The following is a 20,506-nucleotide window of genomic DNA, read 5'->3' on the forward strand; positions in this document are numbered from 1 at the left end:
AAAATGCTACTCTAGCATTTCTAGTTTTTTGAAACTTTCAATAACTTCAGTACAAGTGTGGCTTCAGTTTTGTTTTGAATTGCTAGACCTGGTTTTGATTGGAAAGTATTCATTTTAGCCACCTCTATGAAGCATGTAAGAAGAAGCATCATTGTTTGAAATTTGGTCACAAGACTTTGCTACATTAAATGCTTATATTTTGAAGCATTTCAGTTGTTATTCTAAGCTCTGTAAGAGAGAAGACACTGCCCAATACCTGGGTTAGACCCTCTCATGGCTTGCTTATGCAAAATATGTGAAAAGCCAAAACATAAAGCAATGTCTTATTATGCTACAAAGGATGAAAATGTCAACCTGACTTCCTTGTTGAAGATTGCCAAAACAATGGCAAAAAGGAAGAAACTACAAAGCAAGAGATCTACCCTCTCATGGCACTTTTATTTGACTCCAAGTACAAGAAAAAGATGAAGGTCAGATACCTAAGATATGCTTCTCTACACAACTATGGAGATGACAAGATAATTGTTCTCTTGAAGGATATGATTTTCAGATCCACTTGTTCTATCATAGTACCATCTTATAAGGCACTAGGCACTGCCCATGTGGTAAGACCTTGCCTTGACATGGATATTTTGCCTCCACAAGATGAGGCATCCCATGAAGATTATGCATTTTAAATCATCTCTATGTATGCTCCAGATCTCTCTTTTTATGTCAAGGTACTTAGCCTGGATAGTCCTCCAAAATGAATGAAATAAACTATTGTGTTTTTGTGTGTTTTGTAAACACCTCTGGTCACCTTATGATGTAGGACATGTGTATGTTTTGCTCCATGGTACCTCCTGCAGACATTGTGTGCATGTACATGCAGGGGAGATAACCATTGGAAGGTCTTTTTGTATCCCTTTTGTTTACCTTACACCCAAGGGAACCCTTGCTAGCATGAGAACCTAGCCATAGATTTATCCTTGACCACCATGAGATGGCATGAGAAACTATGAGACTAGATGTATCCTTGACATAGCCTGAGGCATTCCCTTGAGGGGGGGTTTGATGGGATATCTCAAGGTGTATGCCTCAGGCACACCTTGGTTTCTATGTGTGAGTGCTAGAGGCACAGTTAGGTGCCCACAAGCACAATTAGGTGGTGGAGAGCCACATAGGATGATTGAGAGAATCGAGGAGCAGATTGAGGAGATGATTGTGGAGCTCTGAAGTCATCAGTGATGTCAGTGAGCATGTATGAGGTGCCTACTTAAGGACCTCACTCTTCTTCATTCCAAAATGCAAGTAATGCAAGTATTCTGAGTTTGTGTCCACTCTTTGCTTTCCTTTCAGCTTACCAACATATTAAATATCCCTTCTCCTTCCATTCTTTCCTTTTAGTAATACAAGAGAGAAAATGACACGCAGTAATTTTAGAAAAGGGGTTAATTTTATAGAAAAAGTCAAGTGTTGTACGTGGTGGTACTTATCCAACTCCCGCTTCACTTGTGTCAAAAAACCACTTAAAATGACCTCTTCTTCCTTCTCTTTTAGCCTTTCTTCCTTGTTTTTATGCTGTAAACTGATACTTTCCGTTTGGGCTACTTGTTTTGAGCACATTGGTGCTCTAGATATTGCTATAGGGGGTACTTGGTAGGTGGACCACCCCCTTGAATCTTGTTCCAATCCGACTTTCCGTTGGGGAGAACGAGGGGGTCTCTTTTCCTCAGAGTTAAGGGTTTTAAGGGTCTATTCGCAGGGGGGAGTCACCTCGTTCCCCGTCCAAAGACCCAAAAAAATCAGAGAAAGCCCCTACACCAGGGGTTCCAAATTTTTGGATTCATGGCTCAAGATTGCAAGGTCTGCAAGAAATGTTCAAAATTTTGCTAGATTGTCAGGAGATTCAATAGGCCCCGAGCTTCGCAAGGGGTCGGTCAAAGGGCTAGTTCGCGCATAGGTCAGGGCTCCATGTACTCCTTCATCCGACAATGTGTCACGTACAAACTTGCAGGCCTCTGCATGGGTGTGCTTCATGCCCTTCTTTCGACCCGTCTCTCCATGTTCGTGGCCTTTCTATTGTGCTCTTTTGCTATGTCTTCCGTGAAGCCTCCTCCTGTGCGTCACCTCTTTGTGCGGCTCTCTTCCACGCAATCTTCTTGTCCACTCATGCTTGCTATATGTGCCTCTATCCCATATGCTCTCGCCCTTACTCCTACACACTCTTGCTATCCCGATCGTGGATTGTCGCTCCTTTGATACCAAATGTGAAGAACCAGACTTCTTGTGAATGCAAATGTGTGAAATACATGCAGAATTTGAATGCCAATCGGCCCTCCAATGGGGAAGAGCACCCTCATGAGGGTACTTGTTTCTATTTCGACCTACATTCAATGGGGGAGAGAGATGGTGGATGAATGCAAGGTGAATGAAGAATGCTATGTGAGATTCACAATGAAAGTGTGATACCCTTTCATTAATGTCCCTTGAGATCACTCAAGTTCCATCTTCTCATTTACACCTAACCTTAGCCTATGACCCATGCATCTACCATTCAATGCACCTCAATGCACCCTTCCCTTCCTATTTCCCCTAGGACCTAGACACATGTGTGCACATTTTTATTAATAGAATAAGTGTCACATATCCAAATTTGATGCCATCTGAAGCAGTAGCTCTAGCTCGACTAGTCCTATCTACTAAGATGATTCACCACCATAACAAATCAGTCGGTGTCCATCATAATACATATACATGTTACACCATCGGCATATAATATATAATAATGTTTTAATGTCTACTAATCACGGATTAGTGATTTCTCTTGTCATGACATGGTTCACCTAGTGTGGGCTACATCCATGGAGAAACAGCCATGGTCCTACATTTTTCTTATCCAAAAATTGAGAAGATACAAGATACAAGCAGTATATTCTCTACTCTGCTGCTATGTGAGCCCACACTTATGTTACAAAATTTGACCACACAATTCATGAGCAACTCATGCGCCAATTCTCATGTATTTTTTGGCTTGAACCCCTGCCAAGGGGGGCCTAAGGCATGTCGTTGCCCCCCCCTTGGAACCTCCCGGGGACAGTACTAGGGGGTATTGCCTCCCATGACCCCCCTTTCATGGGATGGATATAAACACAATTGGGTCCAAAACACGGCCAAGAAACAATCTCTGAAAGAAGATCAGGCTCTACATACAACAATCTCCCACTCGGTGGAGACTGATCATAGTAACTCCAGAGTTACTATGCCAATTAAAATTCTTTGGATTTGTCTATCCCTCATATTGTTCTCATTCTTGAAGACCAATTGAAATTGAGACGTCTACAGGATTCTAGCTAGTGGTATTGTGTCTAGCTTCAACTGCCCATCCTCCAAAACAGATCGGATGAAATGATATCTAAGTTGTAAATGTTTAGTTCTTGAATGGAAGGCTAAATTTTTTTGTGAGCTAAATAGCACTATGGCTATCACTATACAAGCTATAATTTTCTTGCTTCTTCCCAAGTTCCTCCTGAAACCTTTGCAACCAAATCATCTCTTTACTAGCCTCTATAATTGCAACATATTCTACTTCTGTTGTAGAAAGTGCAACAACCTTTTGCAACTTTGAAACCCCATATTTGAATCAACATATCATTGTAGAGAAATGTTTGAACCTTAAAGCATAATATGCATGAGCAGTCGTACCTCTCAAATATATGAGAACCCACTTTATAGCCATCCAATGTTCTTTACCTAGATTATTCATAAATTTGCTCACAACTCCCACTGCATGTGAAATATCTGGCCTTGTGCATACCATTTTGTTCCGGTTGAGGGTTTGTCTATGGGCTCTTTGATGGTGCCTCTGTCAAGTGCTACAAGATCTTTGATGACGACTCTACCGAGTGCACGAGGGTCAGCTCTGTGGTGATCGTGTTCCTTGATCCTCCAACTGCTCTTGCTCGTGCTCTTGCTTTTGCTTATGTTGCTTCTTAGGAATTGGCTCCTCTTGCTATTCCAGAGGTCTTTTTTTCTATAGATCCGGAGACACAGGCAATTTGGTATTTCTCTAGTTTCATTAGGATGGGATGAAAGATGTGAGCAAATTGCTAACTGAGAGAGAACCTTGGAGGGACAGTTGACAGTTAGCAAACATGTAAGGGGCAAAGTTGGTTTAAGTGCAGTTGCAGGTAGGCGCACAAGGGACAACCCCATCTGGCAATGCCCATCACCTGGTTGCTTCTCTTGGTGATGAGCTGATGGGGGTGATGGTGGCGACTTCTTAGATAGGGGCAGTGTACAATGGCAAATCTCTCTTGATAGTAGGTGGTGGACTTTGGCTTGTAAGAGATGCACATGCACCATGGATTAAAATGAAGAGATCCGAAAGCTGACGGATTTTGGCTTGTAAGTCGATCAAAGGCAAGTTCAAGAGATCGAGTTTCAGATAGTTTAGTGATCTATGGTGCCCGATCCTAGCATCACTAGGGACTCAGAAGCAAGCCCCGCTATGTCAGGGTGTAGAAACAAGTTTGGATTAGCGATGAGAACAACAACTATGGCATTCTTTGCAGAGTAGGATTAATGGAATGCAACTTTAGTTCAATGGGAGGCCAAATACAAGTCCACTATCATGCAAATCAAAGAAGTCGAATTCACTTTTGATCTTGCTACTACTCCTTTTTGCTTCACGCTGTTCCCTCCCCCTCTCTATGCTTCAGCCCTCTCCTCTCCCTCTACCTCCCCCTCAGCTCCTCCCTCTCCACCTACCCCCTCCCTCCCTTAGCCCACCTACATGCCCCCCTTCCCCCGCTCTCCAGCCCCGCCGTCTTCCCACACCCTCAAGGCGCCTCCCCCCACCTTTCTTCCTCTCCCCCCCTCCTCCCTCGCCCTCCACTCACCTCTCTTCCCTCCCCCTTCCCCTCTTCCTACCCTCTTCCCCGCCCCTCAACTTGCTTCTCCCCTCTTTTCTTGCCTCCCTCCTCCCTGCCTTCTTCCTCCTCTGACCCCTTCTCCTCCTCTCTCCTCTTCCTACCCCTCTTCACCTTTCTCCTTCCCGTAGATTTTGTGGAACGAACGGAGCTTTCTTACATTCGAGTCGGCCTTCTCATCTCAATTGGCGATGGATCCTCCCTCAGCCAAAATCCTTCTCTAACTCCACTGGCCGCTAAAACTATCACATTTTCAAAAGACAAGTTGCAGCAGCTCAAGAAGGATGTAGAGCTTGAATGCTCAAACACTTTGATCGCACGCATCTATGAGTCTCACCTTTCTAGATCACAAGCTAGAGACTGGATGCTTGTGGTGCTTCTCCCAGACCTCATCCCTCGATTTAAAGATGTTAGCCTTTTGGGAAGAGGTTTTCTTTGACTCTCCAAAGGCTACGAGCATCGTGCTCCCAGCTTGTTTTCTATACTTGGGACACATGAAGATTTTCTTTGGTGCCTTTTCTCTAGGCTTTGACCCTATGGAGGAGGATAAGGAGGCTTTTTTGCTCTTTATCAGATTTCTCGAGATCCCACAGGTGTGCCGTTGTCTTCTACATGTGATTGGGGAGCACGTCGGTATGGTCATTGAGCCCCCCCCCCTCCTTGGGTAGCCCTTGACAGCTATAGAGGCAGCCAAGTCTGATGGGGTCCCTAGAGTTAGGATCCTTACGAAGGACCCTAACATTTTGGATGATCATATCTTGCTCCAGTGCCCGGATGGAACTTTATTTTAACATAGAGTGGAGGCCGAGGCAGACTGGACCAGTGCAGGATCTGTAGGATCCTTGGGCATTTCACCAAGGATTGCCCCAGGAAGAAGAAAAGGCCCAAAAAGCCTTCTGGTACAACAACTCCCCTTCGCCCTCCACAAGGGAGTGGGACAACTCTTGTGCCTAATCCCCAACCTAGGCAAGGTGGTGGTACTACTACTCCATGATAGAGCACTCCTCCATAGAGTGCCCCTTACCATCGCCTCTTGCCTCCGATGTCTCATGTCCCCTAGCAGCACCCACAGCACTTTGTTGCCTCCCGGTTCCCGGTTCGTACACAGTCTCCACCCCTGATAGTTCAAGATGCCAGCATCCTCGACTCTACCTCCTAAGGAGCTTTGGTCTGGTTGTTCACAGTGTTGCACCTCACGTAGTCTAGGACACTTCAACTACATTTGCAGCCCTAGTTGCAGCCTCTCGCGCAGACCCAGTCTCCTTAGTTGAGAGGAGGTAGATGGCTGTAAACTTCCTTAGGTGTTGCTTTGTAGAAGATTTAATGAAGTCGCCTAGGAGCTTCCCTCTATCGATGAAGTCCTCTTCTCTCCCTATATCTGAGACCTATCTCTCTCAAGGAAGGATAACGTTTGCAATGCAAGTCTATGAAGAGTTCTCTCTCTCTCTCTCTCTCTCTCTCTCTCTCTCTCTCTCTCTCTCTCTCTCTCTCTCTCTCTCACAAGAGATCTCACAGCGGAAATCTCTCACTGGAATAAAGAATGAACGGAAATTCTTTAGACGAACGGAAATTTCTCTATCACTCAGCGAAAGTAAAATTCCTCACATGAATGGAATTTTTCTCTGAATGCAGAAGAGAATGAAACATTCAATCTCTCTCACACTCTCTCACACTCTCAAGGATCGTAATGCCTCAGCAGAAGGCAAGGGAACTCTGATATCATGACAAAATATGAAGAGGGGAGAGGAGAAGAGTGGAGATGAGGAGAGAGGGCACAGCTAGAGAGCACACCACAAATGACTTACTGTACACTAGATTTAGTTGAAAAAATAGAATATATACAAACCCATTTAGGGTTAGGGTTAGGGGATCTAACCCTTTCCTTTATAGCACTCTATAAGGTTAGTGCTATGCACATATAATCACATGAGGGTGCTATGCACATGTGATCACATGATGTTGAGCGTGAACTCTCAACAGGGGACATTAACATGAGCAATGAAAAGGAGTCAAGTTATGTACATGTTTATGAGGGTAAGAAGAAGGTGCATGAAAGAAAAGAGGTGGGGTGAGAAGAGTGTGTGCAAGAAGTGAGTTTTTGGAGCGAGTTTTGGAGAGAGTTTTTTTTGGCAACCCACTATTTCTTATTCCACCTATTCCAGTTACTCCTCTCTCTCTCTCTCTCTCTCTCTCTCTCTCTCTCTCTCTCTCTCTCTCTCTCTTTGTGACATCTCTCTCAAATATTCAAGGTTGAGTCCACTTGTGCCCAACACTTGGATCATGGGATATGCCTTTGAGGCATCTTGGGATTGTTCCTACCATATTAAAATTGCTCTCTCTCTCTCTCTCTCTCTCTCTCTCTCTCTCTCTCTCTCTCTCTCTCTCTCTCCCTCCCTCCCTCCCTCTCTCTCTCTCTCTCTCTCTCTCTCTCTCTCTCTCTCTCTCTCTTCTCTATCTATCTCTATCTATCTCTATCTATCTCTCTCTCTCTCTCTCTCTCTCTCTCTCTCTCTCTCTCTTTGTGGGTGTGTGTGTGCACACGTGCGCGAGTGCATATAGCTCTCTCACCCCCCCCCCCCCCTCTCTCTCTCTCTCTCTCTTTGGTCTTTAGCAATTGTACACAGCATGTTATTTCTAAACTCAAAAAGCCTTGCATTCTATTTTTGCATGATGGCTTTTGCAATCATTGGCCAATTAACAAGGATGGTTTAAGGTTTGTGCTCCAGTTTTGTGTAAGAAGAAGAAACCATTAAGAACAATAATACTTCTACGAAAGAAGAACAAGCAATGCATTCAAGTCCATGCTAATCATACATTTTTTGGGTGAATCGAACCCAACATTACAAAGGACACAATACTCCAAATTTCTCCACGATATTAGTGTATGATATATAACTGCACCTAGAATTATGTTCCAAGGAAAAAAGCAAATAAATAGTTTTGCTACATATTTGGGGTTTTGGGAAATGTTCTCCTATTGCCGAAAATGACTTGCAAATTGTCATCTGAAGCATGGGTTGGTGTATGAACATGTTCGCATTGGCACCCATCCCAAACATGCAGAGGTACACAAAATAAAAATGCCAGCACGCGAGGAATGCCTTTCCCTCCGTCACTCGATCGATGAAATCCTGACAACTACATGTTGTGTTCTTGGCAACGTTAACATTATAACTTTTCCCCATCACTCGAGTTTTCAGTCTCTATTTTGAAAACTTTATGTTTCAAGGCTTTCAATACTGTGTGGTCCTTTACTATTGCTTCTAGAGCAAGGGCAGAATTGATCCTTGTAGCTACAACTTTCGAGACTCCCGGTCTATATCTTAGTGCAGATGCATTCGAATGACACTCTATCGGTGCCTTGTATAGAACGAATCCTCCCATCTCTATGGAGTTTATCTCATTCTCAGTGAGATTTGTTCCATGAGCTACTGGCCATACTTGCGGAACTCTGGCCGGGGAATTTTTGATCGAGGAGCATATATTTTAAGTATGGTCCACGTGGTCATTACAGAACCACATGTATTGCCTTCATGAGCCCGCTTGATTTCTTGGTTGCCCTTGCAAGGTGGACCACTCAATCATCCCCAAAAGGATGGAGCTGGCACTCCTACTGCTGTGTTCTTGATATTTTCCTTACAGTTCCCCTGTCATGCCCCTAGCCATCCTTGACATTGCCCTCTGTTGCATGGTGGAATCCTTGTAATTGCCCATATGGTATTGTGAACTTCAGTTTGCACCACCTTCTCTAAAAATGTATCGACCATTGTGGGCTCCATTTCCACTTGTTCCACTGCGCTTTCAAAGTTGAGTTGTCTTGCTCCTTTCTTGCGAGGCTGGTTTGTTGCCACAAATTATGGCTTGTGAGTGGCATTTTCCTCCTATGTTATCACCTTATTGATGCTTTTATGCTTACGAGCCACTCTTTTTTTTTCACCCCTAAATTCAAGCTCTTGATGCATAGGAGTGCCGCTTATGACACCCTCCACCATCCTCGACGTTGCTGTAGAGGTTGGGCTTTTCCTTTAGCTGAGCTCGCCTCGCAAGGTTCTCTACATTAGGGCCGGCACCATTGTACTTCCCTCCAATGAATGTGTGTCTCTTGGTGCCTTGCAATAATGCATTGGCCAAGTCACAGTGACACATGCATCATACAGATTCAACATCCCCTTGAATCCTTCGACAGACAGCCAACTTGCATGTACAGGCTCAGCAAGATTTGTTGTGGGCATGTGCGATATGTCCTCCGCATCCTATCGAGTGAAGTACAGTGAGTGGTTCATTTGCAAAATTTGATGGGAAAATAAACTTTTGTATTTGTAAATGGATACTCACACAACCAAAGTGCTTTTGCCAACGTGGATATCGAACATGCCACTAGCTTAGCCAACAATCCATCACAGTGATGCTCGAATCAGAAACCTTCCCTATGGCCCACCAAGCCCGAATGTACCTTTGCTGTGTGGTTTCATCCTCCTCTATCGATGCACACCTCCACAATCAACACATGCGTTTGTGCTCGTCTTGGAAGCTCCTATGCACGTACTGGGAGGTGTGGATCTGTAGGCTTTGCTCCCAATGGAAAAAGCAATATCTTTCCCAGCTGCATCATGTTCTCTGGTCCATTATTGAACATTGCTCGTATTGCCCTCTAGTTCGTGCGAACCTCGTTTGCCATGAAGCCTTTACAGTCCATAGTGGGGTGCCCACACTTCTCCATGACATCATTTAGCTTTGACCAGAAAATGATCTGAGCCTCAGTGTCCTCCTCTTTCATCTCACACACGACAATAGTCATCAACTCTTGGATGCTGCATCATACAACTAAAATTAGGCATAAGCATCATCCTTTCGGTGCTGGAGGGAATGTAGGAATACTATCATTTGCCTTACCTCGGATCATATATGTGAGTAGCCATCATTGTCCACCTGCATACATGCCGTACATGGTCAAAACATATCGAGCTATTTTGTAGATCTCCACCACCAGTGCGGCGCATGTGGTTCACTAGATCTACCCCCCAAGCAGGCCCTGTTGTCGACATCTTGAAGATAAAGCATCTACTTTCATCATCGACCGCTGGACCAGGGAAGAGGCTCCCATGGAAAAATCTGTAAGCACATCTTTGCTTTAGCTTCAAGAGCCTAGACTCCATCCCTTCATCACTTTTAGCGTGAGAACCACATGCATATGCTTGAATCTGAGCGTACAAGTTGTCCATTTGACTACGAATTATGTTGCTTCTAAGAATGCAAAGAAAACACATTTGGGTGTAGTTGCCATTGGGTTGGCCATGTATGGTTTACCTGTGCCTTTGGACAAGAGGCTCCAACTCCTCAAGCATTGCCATCAACTCATTATCCATAAGGGAGATGCCCAGGTCATGGATGAGGGCACTTGAGATTGTTTTTTTTGCGACTACAATTTGTAGGTGTCTGGGACTTGCTGTTGCACTAAAGTCCACCATCTCTTTGACCGTGGACCTAAGGTCTTTTATGTGGTTTCTATAGGTACCTCTTTGCACCTCGTGATTATGCATGCCCATGTGGAAAAAGAGACTCGTCATTTTGGGCCCCGCCATCACGTAGAATGCCACACATTCGTATTGCTTCAAAAGAATGGGAGACCTTTTGCAAAAGAAACAGGCCAAGGTTCCCAAGCTAGTAGTAGACATTCCAACAGCCGGAATGTTGTTGTTCATTTTTCCTACACCAGACGAGAGTAGATTATAACATGCAATCAAAGAGACATAGTCAACGTTCTCTAACTCAATTTATTGGCAATGGGTGTGCTATGGACCGACCTATCCATGTAGTGTAGTTTGACAATCTGTTAATTGACCTACCAGAGCAAAGGGGGTTTGTACACTCTACTTCCAACACACACCTATTGCGACGAACTTTGCCAGGAAATGTTATTGTTGTCGACATTGATTTCATCCAGCAATGGCTGTCATACTTTTGCTCCATGCCGTCCATTGCACTCGCTCCATGTGGTGTGGGCGGTAGTTCGAACGTAGGTTCCCATTGTACATTGTCGGAACTTCCATCAACTTCTCCACTGTGGTTGAATTGTGCAACAGCCTATCACGGGGTCATCCTCACTTAGCACAATGATTCTGCCACTTGCATATCCTATCATTGGTTTTGACAACAGGGAGTTCAAATAGATCTGCACTTCGTTGAGGTTGCTAGACCCTGCACTAATTGGGCCGGCCATTGACGGATATGTGTGTGTGTGTGTGTGTGAGAGAGAGAGAGAGAGAGAGAGAGAGAGAGAGAGAGAGAGAGAGAGAGAGAGAGAGAGAGAGAGAGAGAGAGAGAGAGAGAGAGAGAGAACGAGAGCTTGAGAGAAATGTGGGGGCAGGGGGGGGTATGGGGTCTTTATATAGTTGATGTCTAACAAATAGCATTCAATGAGTATTTAATGCAAGAATAGGTGTAAGGGTGAAGATGTCATTTTTCAAAATTTCTTTGTTGTCAAATATTTAAAAAAACTGCTATACCCCCCACCTCCACTTCTCCTGGTATTAGCAACTAGATGATAAAATTCGCTAATATCAAAGAGGACTGCTGCCATATGTGAAGGGGAGGGCACTCCACCCTGCACATGAGAAACCCAGATCTGCACAGCTGCCTCTGAGAGGTCTTCATCTGCATAAAGGGTATCAAGAATCCTAATGCTGGTAGAACGTCCTCTCAAATGCGGCTTGGAAACCATCAGAACTACTGAAAAGTAATCCAAAGTGCAAACGCAAGAGCAATGCAAAATGATCCTCCTCTATCCAAGGCCCATTCATCAACATAAAATCGATCAATCTATGCGTAGATAGGCATCTGTGGCCTCCTGTTTGACCAAGAAAATAGGAGTGACTATGATTGAGTCTGAAGAGCATTATCAAGCCAAACATCTATGCCACTGAAACTGAAGAGGAAGGCATCCCACACTACCCTTTCTAAAGAATGGATGCCGCCCATTCTGCCTCCTGAGGGGAGCTTAAGACTGCTCCTAAGAACCCTGTGTCTAAAAAGATAAGGAGGCCCCTCCAACTAGAAATGTGCAATGTCAAGGAGAGGGGCTACCACTGGGACAAGGAGAGGGGCAACCTTTGTGGTTCAGAGCAATAGCTCTGATGAGGATTCTATGCATGACAATAGCAATAGTGAGACCGGGCCTTCGAAGCTGTTTCTCCATCGAACTCTGCCACAACAAGTAGACCATCAACTCTCATAGCAACTCACCTAACAGCAGTGCGTCAAAATGCCATCGGCTGTTTCTTCCACGAGTGCTTCTTCAAAGGGCTTCTCCAAGCTACTACAACACCGACATGCAAAGCTCCTATCAATGACCAGATAGGACCTCCTCAACAACCGTGTCTCCCTCAATGATGGTAGGTTCAACTCCAAGCGGCTGAGCCTCACGATGAGCCTCCTTCAAACAATAGCCTTCACAAAGGTAGCTCCCTCAGCGAGCAGCTCCCAGCCTCCTGCATCGTGTGCTCGCAGGCCCTGCATAAACTTCTACAAGCTTCCGATGAGCAATCGACTTAACCAACAATAGTGAATGAGGCGACATCAATGCTAACTCCATCTAGCAACTCGATCGCTCTGACTTGGATGCTTCCAGAGAAGTTCACGACCCTGCAGCCCGCCATCCTTCCTATAGACGACCTACGCAAGCTCCTACAACTCCCAATAATCGCACACCTAGTCCAATGATCTCCAAATGCACAACCACCACGAGTCCAATGGATGATAGCGAGCAAGGACCTACGGACAACGGGCTCCTCCATCAACATTGCACACCGACCTCACGTCCAGCCAATGGAATCACGGAACTGATGGATGGAATCTCCAAAGATTTCATCGATACACAATTGGCTATAAAGGCGACACGTGGCACCTTATCATGCCATGTCCCTGCATGCCACATCATCCTTCGTTGACATGTGGCAGTTGATTTGCCACATCAACCTTATCCCTCCACCTAAGCACCCTATCGTGCCACGTCAGCAAGCAAATCCAATGTGCCACATCATCAACTTGATCCTTAGTGCCACATTAGCTTGCCAGCTCAGTAGTGACATGTCACCCTTGCCACGTCATGTCACCTGTGCCACATCATCAATGCCACATCATTAATGCCACATCATCAGTGCCACATCATTAATGCCACATCATCAGTGCCACATCACCAGTGCCATGTCATTAGTGCCACATCATCTACCACATCATCATTGCCATGTCACTTTGATGACATCATCATCTGCCACATCATCAATACCACGTGGCACACTGGACCTCTATAGGCACACACAGTGCTCCATAGTCACTGCATGTGACCACTCCTACCACCTCAACACAGGGCTCCACTGGCACACCTATGTGAAATTTGTGCCTAGATGATCATGTTCACACATGATTATATGGTTATATATATTGCCAACTTTCTATCCACATGCCAACTCTCTATCCACATCAATGTGTGGTTATTTACAAGATGTGAACAATGCTATGTAATTATATATAACAATAAAACAAAGATCTGTCATGTAAATAAGAAAGCATTTCAAGTGTGCTTCGTTTCTTGTATACCTTCATGTTTCATCATGGCCATTCATCGATACATATTTAGAACACTGGCAAAAGATGTTCTCCAAATTTATAACAAAAATGAATACTTCTCGAGTTCGGTCCTTGAACATTAACTCATCATTCACTTTCACAATCTAACAGCTGCCACCCCGGATCTAGTTGTCACTATAGCCTACCCTCCAGGGCAAGCCTAAAAGATTATACACGAGACGTGATGATGTGCAAAACAACATGAAATTCCACACTCCTTTCAAGATAATAGCCAAATTTAGTAACAAGCTCTCTAGTGATGAGGGAAAATGAAAATGATGTTATTCCGCAATCGCCCAAATGAACTGGAGAACTATGGCATCAAATTTGAAGAGTACTAATGATCAGCGTTCTTACGGTTTTTGAATTGGATGCCCTGTGTCCAGTTGTGTTAGAGCTCTCAATCATGAGCGGATGCAACCGATCGTACGCAGTCACCCACTTTGTCTTCATGTTTGCGCCTCTATGCGCTAGATGCTTCATCTTGTTTTTCCTTGCTGGATTATCGGATCTTGTCCTGTTTGAGGTTGCTATATGCTTGCTTATGGGCACAGGGCTGAGACTGCCCTTCTGCCGCCATACGTTTGGTGTACGCAGAGCAGTCCACAAGAGACAGCTGAATTCTGGCCTCGCGGTGGAACGTTTAAATGACTCTCCCGTGTTCGACACCAACAACTTGATGCAAATGTACGTGAAGCGCGGAAGCATGGTGGATGCTCAACATGTGTTTGACAACATGCCAAAGCGTAATGTCGTCTCTTGGAACATCATGATCCTAGGCTACGTCAATCAAGATGAAGTTGTGCGAGCTTTGGAGTTGTATGCACGGATGCTCAAGGAAGGATTCCTACCGAGTGACAGAACCTTTGTTGGTGCATTGAAAGCTTGCGGTAGCCTGGCAGCACCGGAATCGGGGAAGCAAGACGATGGGAAACTTCCTAAAAAAGAATGCATGGACAAAGGTCGAGCCATCCACTCTGAAGTGGTAAAGAGTGGCCTTGAATCAGATATATTCGTGGCAAACACTTTGGTGGATATGTATGCGAAATATAAGAGTCTGGAGGATGCACAGCGTGTCTTTGATGAGTTACCCCATCGTGATGTCGTTTCGTGGAATGCATTAATCCTGGGGTATGCCCACCTAGAAGAAGGTGCCTTAGGTTTGGACACTTATGCACTGATGTGCAAGGAAGGTGTCCAACCAGATGATCGAACCTTTGTTGGTGCATTAAAGGCTTGCAGTAGCTTGGCCATGCTGGAGGAGGGGAAGCGAGTTGATGAGAAATTTAAGACAAGAGGATGCCTAGAGAGAGGTAGAGCCATCCACTCCCAGCTAGTAAAGAGTGCTTTTGAGTTGGATGTATTTGTGGGAAATACCTTGGTGGATATGTACACGAAATGTGGCAGCTTGGAGGATGCACATCGTGTCTTTGCCAGATTGCCTCAACGTGATGCGGTCTCTTGGAATGCCATGATCCTTGGCTATGCCCAGCATGAGGAGGGCACGTTAGGATTGCAATTATATGCACAGATGCACAAGGAAGGTGTTGAACAAAGTGGCCGAACCTTTGTTGGTGCATTGAAGGCTTGCAGTAGCCTGGCAGGATTGGAAGGGGGGAACGAAGTTGATAGGAAATTCACATTATCAGGATGCCTGGAGAAAGGTAAAGCCATTCACTCCCAAGTAGTAAAGTGGGGCCTTGAGTTGGATGTATTTGTGGGAACCTCCTTGGTGGATATGTACGTAAAATGTGAGAGCTTGGAGGATGCACTGCATATCTTTGAAGAACTGCCTCATCGTAATATAATTTCTTGGAATGCCATGATCATAGGCTATGCCCAGCAGGAAGAGGGTGCAAGAGCTTTGGAGTTGTATGTAAGGATGTACCAGGAAGGTGTCCAGCCATGTGAACGGACCTTTGCTGGTGTTTTGAAGGCTTGCAGTAGCCTGGCATTGCTGGAGGTGGAGGAGAAAGTTGGTGGATGCCCGAAAAAGGGTAGGAGCATCCACTCCCAAGTAATAAAGAGTGGTTTCGAGTCGGATGTATTTGTGGGAACCACCTTGGTGGATATGTATGCGAAGTGCGGGAGCTTGGAGGATGCACGCTCTGTTTTTGATGGACTACCTCACCGTAACATGGTTTCTTGGAATGCTATGATCTTGGGGTATGCCCAATGGGAAGAGGGTACATCGGCATTGGAGTTGTATGTGCAGATGCTCCAGGAAGGCGTCCAAGCATGTGAACGAACCTTTGTAGGTGCATTGAAGGCTTGCAGCAGCCTGGCAGCACTAGAACTGGGAAAGCCAGTTGATGGGAAATATAAGGAGACAGGCTGCTTAGGGAAAGGTAGAGTTGTGCACTCCCAGGTGGTAAGGAGTGCTTTTGAATCGAATGTATTTGTGGCAAACACATTGGTGGATATGTACACAAAGTGTGGGGGCCTGGAAGATGCACGGCATGTCTTCGACAAATTGCCTCATCATGATGTGGTTTCTTGGAATGCAATGATCTTGGGGTACGCCCAGCAAGAACAGGGTACACAAGCTTTGGAGTTGTATGCACAGATGCACCAAGATGGTGTCCAACTGTGTGAACTAACTTTTGTTGGGGCATTGAAGGCTTGTAGTAGCCTCGCAGTACTGGAAGATGGAAAGCAAGGTGATGGGACAATTGAGAAGACAGGGTGCCAGGAGAAAGGTCGAGCCATCCACTCCAATGTAGTGAATAATGGCGTTGAGTCAGGTGTGTTCGTTGGAAACACCTTGGTGGATATGTATACAAAATGTGGAAGCTTAGAAGATGCTCGGAGTGTCTTTGACAGGTTGCCTCATCGTGACGTAGTTTCTTGGAATGCCATGATCCAGGGGTATGCCAAGCACAAAAAAAATGAGGAAGCATTTAGACTTTATGTACAAATGCAAGAGCAAGGTTTGTCACCTAATTGTTATACTTTTGTTGCCATACTGAAAGCATGTGGCAACACAGCAGCTCTAGAAACTGCCAAGGAACTTCATTCTCATATTACCAGAGCTGGTTTTGCAAACACTGCTATTGTGGCAAACAGTTTAATTGACATCTATGCTAAATGTGGGAGCATGGTCTATGCCCAGCAGGTGTTTGATGCCTTGCCCACAAGGGGTATGGTACCATGGAATGCATTGCTAGCAGGATATGCCCGCCAGGGGGAGAGTAAACACGTATTTCAATTGTTTGAGACCATGAGGAAGGAGGGCGTACAACCAGACGAGTTCACATTTCTTAGTGTTCTCAGTGTATGCAGTCATGTGGGACTAGTTGACAAGGGCCAGATGTACTTTCAGGCTATGAGCAAACAGTATGGCATTGTCCCATCTATTGAGCACTGCACTTGCATGGTTGATCTTCTGAGCCGTGCAGGCCAACTGGATGAGGCAGTGGTGATAGTGGAGAGGATGCCTTTCCAACCTAGTGTGTTTGTATGGTTGACTATTTTAGGCGCATGCCAAAAGTCGAAGAATGTAGAGGTTGGGAAGCATGCCTTTGAAAATGTGGTGAGATTGAATGGAAAAGTCTCTGCAGCATATGTATTGATGGCAAACATCTATGTGGATGCTCATATGTGCGATGGCTGTGATATGATTAACATAGTGAGAGAAAAGAGCTTGCATCCTGCTTTACATTCTTGCTTTGCTTCCCATTTGGTCTCCGAAGTCTGCTCCATTGCTACCTAACGCCTCAGCCTGTGTCCCTCAAGCATGACTCTGAAGAAAAAGGAAAGACAAACCGGCAGCCCAGGAGGGAGCCAGCAAAGGGACGTTAGACGAAGAAGTGTGCTTGATGACATCAAGAAGGAAAGAAGGAAGGATTGCCTAGCATCAGGGCCAAGTGTGATGCGGAGGGGCTTTATGTGGTTGGGTGAACCAGAGAAGAGGTATGTGCTCTAGCTTCTTTTTGTTGTCGCTTCAAGATTGAATTTGTGTATGGGCATACTCTGAGCAGAAGAGCTCGTGAGAGCACGTGGCTTGTCTTCATCTCCAGTGAGTGTAGCCACGTCTGTGTTGTTTGCTGCACTTTGGCCTATATCTTTCTCAATTCTGTGTTACATCACCCAAGCTGTGACCCACTCTCATCTGAAAAGCTAATGCAAAACGTTTCAATGCTAGAGGTGGCTTTTCTGTTGAATGTAACTAACAGCATGCTATATGGGATTTTAAATGCCTAGTACAGTTTGTGTGTATTGGAATTCCCCTTAAGATTCACAATATGCTGTACCTTTGTTTGGCCATATGCAGGGTATCCCAAACGACTTGTCTAATGGAATTCGTCACAAGGTACCTTAATGTGATCATTCGTTTGAAGAACCATGGAAAAATACAGGGCTGTACTGTTGAGATTTTTGTTTGCAGGCTTCTCAAGCTCCAGAAGATGGCAGAGGAAACACCATTATGAGCAAGCAGGGGCTGAATAAGTGTGGGTGCGAGTTCCATGAAATGGAGCTGGTCCCACCCTTGTTTCGTCCACACACACAGAGCAGAGACAAGAATGAAAATTCATCCCTCCTTGTTTCGAATGCCTGGTGTCCAAAGGTTAAGGGATCAAGGTTGCTGATTGTAAGTAGGCAAGAGAGGGTATGGAAGATGCAAAAGCTTAGCCCTCAAAATTGAGAAGAAATCAAGAGGCAAAATGATGTTAGATTGAAGGCCTCGTTGCCAGTGGTATGACTGAGTACAAATGAGTGTACGAGCTGAGTAAGTGATGAACTCTGGAACCCCACAAGCACAAAATTCCTCCATTATGAAGTTCATTTCACAGTCTGCTTGTAACAAGATACCAGCTTCAAAGTCTGTTTTGTCATCAAGCAAAGGTCTATTGAATCCATGTCTCTACATGTTTTTTGTTGCAAGAATAGTCTCTACCTGTCTTTTGTTGCAAGAATAGTCTCTACCTGTCTTTTGTTGCAAGAAAGTCTTAATTCAAATCGATGGTGAACTTGGTTGTAGGTACTCCCTTGGTTGACCTGCCCACACCGTCTTCCACCCCTATTTGCCAAGGTCCAGCTGTTCTGTTAGAGAATAGGAGGGAATGAATCATTCAAACCTCCACCCAAGATCTCTCCAACTCTTACACACACTCAACTCAGATAGATGATCACAGATGCAATAAACACTCACTCAGAAATAAACGGAGAGAGAGAGAGTATATTCATCCACCGGATGGTGGGCAGAAAAAACAGCTCACACGGAGCAATACAAAATACAGCAAAGTGCTGGAGAATACTGAAGGACTCTCTCTCACACAAACTGCTCTAGAACTGAGTGCACAGCACAGCCTTGGAAGGAGGCTTTTCAGTCTGGCACTGGATGCTGGAAACAATGAAGGAGTGGGCCTTTTATAGGCACTGCCCAGGCCCCTTGTTGACTGACCAGCAGGGTCGGTACCTTGTCTGGTGGCCGACCAGGTAGGTCCTAGAAAACCGACCAGGGTTGGCCCTGGTCGGTGGCCCTGTTTGGGCCGACTTGGCCTGCCACAGGCCCCTATTTAAGGGTGCCCTGTGCAGCCAGTCTGCGCAGCTGTAGGCGCCTCCAAGTGAGGCCTAAGGCCCCTGTTTTCCTGCTGTTGCAGGCAGTGACCAGGCCGTGTGCTGGTCGCCTCTTTCTGCCTCTGTTTCTGGCCTGAGTCACTCTCTCCCAGCCCCCCTACCTCCCACTGCCCCTTGTCCCCTCAAATCGGGGGCTCATAGGTGGGCACAATGAGTTTCTAACACCCCCCCTCAATGTCACAACTGTGGGCCAATCCCTCCATCTGTTCTCGAGGGAGTGCCTTCGTGAAGAGGTCGGACAAGTTATCGGCAGTTGGGCAGTACATGAGCTCGATCACGTCGTCGATGATGAGCTCTCGGACAAAATGGTTATGAACTTCGATGTGCTTGGTCTGCGCATGGTACACTGGATTCTTGGCAATGGCTATGCAACTCTGATTGTCACACATCAGCACTGTTGCGTCCTCCTGACATACGTCCATGTCCTCCAGAATCCACCTCAACGACAATGTCTCACAAGCTGCTGTACACGCGGCTCCGTACTCTGCCTCTGTAGATGAAAGGGTCACTGTGGGTTGTTTCTTACTTAGCCAAGAGATGGCACCAAATGCAAGTAAAAAACAATACCTTCTTGTTGATCTTCTGGTGTTAGCATCACCTGCCCAATCACTGTTACAAAACCCGCCTAGTTTGATGCCTTTGGTGTAGGTGATCCCATAGGTGCAAGTACCCTTTAGATACCTCAGCACCCGTAAACTTGCATCCCAATGACTCTTCCTTGGAGAAGCAGAGAACTGGCATAATAGCCCAGGTCGAGTATTGGTAAGGTAAAGCAAGCTTCCTACCAATCGTCGGTACAAAGGAGTATCGATCGGCTGAGATGTGTCGTGAACACTTAGCCTGAGCCCGACCTCCATGGGAGTTACTGCTGTCCTGCAATCCTCCATTTGAAATCTCTTCAGAAGCTCTCTGCAATATTTCTCTTGTGAAATGAAGATCCTGTCTTTGGCCTGCTTTACTTCTATCCCAAGGAAGTAGTGTAATAACCCAAGGTCAGTCATCTCAAACTCAGACATGAGTAGCTCCTTGACCTGTGAAATCTTCTTGACATGGTCACCTGTCAAGATAAGATCATGAACATAGAGGATGAGTACCAGTCGCAATCCCTTCTCAATGAACAAGTAAAGGTTTGCCTCAGAAGGACTCTGACGTAGCCCTATCTTTTGAAAGAATACATCAATCCTTTGGTACCAAGCTCTGGGGGCCTGTTTCAGCCCGTATAACGCCTTCTTCAACCTGTAGACCTTTAATGGGGACCCTGGATCTTGAAAGCCTGGTGGCTGCTCCACGTATACCTCCTCCAGGGTTCCATTAAGGAATGCGGACTTCACGTCCATTTGAAAAATAGGCCACTGGAATTGGGCAGCAAGGGCAATCACTGTTCGGATAGT

General features: G+C 45.5%; 1 protein-coding gene across 3 annotated transcripts; it reads left to right on the forward strand.

Annotated features, from left to right (window-relative positions):
• Positions 1-13,994: 13,994 nt before the first annotated feature.
• Positions 13,995-18,580, forward strand: LOC147903977 (pentatricopeptide repeat-containing protein At3g16610-like). Of its 3 annotated transcripts, XM_087369698.1 has the most exons (4): positions 13,995-17,447; positions 17,809-17,847; positions 17,923-18,380; positions 18,517-18,530. In XM_087369698.1, exon 1 carries the CDS (start codon positions 14,080-14,082, stop codon positions 17,245-17,247), a length of 3,168 nt encoding a protein of 1,055 aa, XP_087225824.1. In that variant the 5' UTR covers positions 13,995-14,079; the 3' UTR covers positions 17,248-17,447; positions 17,809-17,847; positions 17,923-18,380; positions 18,517-18,530. The 3 variants fall into 3 exon arrangements, with proteins under 3 accessions (XP_087225824.1, XP_087225815.1, XP_087225806.1); XM_087369689.1 differs by having other exon boundaries at positions 17,809-18,264; positions 18,517-18,580; XM_087369680.1 differs by having other exon boundaries at positions 17,809-18,380.
• Positions 18,581-20,506: the final 1,926 nt, after the last annotated feature.

The sequence above is a fragment of the Dipteris shenzhenensis genome, chromosome 3 (genome assembly GCF_047967505.1).
Source record: "Dipteris shenzhenensis isolate YYH24624 ecotype China chromosome 3, Dip_SZ_1.0, whole genome shotgun sequence".
Taxonomy (NCBI): domain Eukaryota; kingdom Viridiplantae; phylum Streptophyta; class Polypodiopsida; order Gleicheniales; family Dipteridaceae; genus Dipteris; species Dipteris shenzhenensis.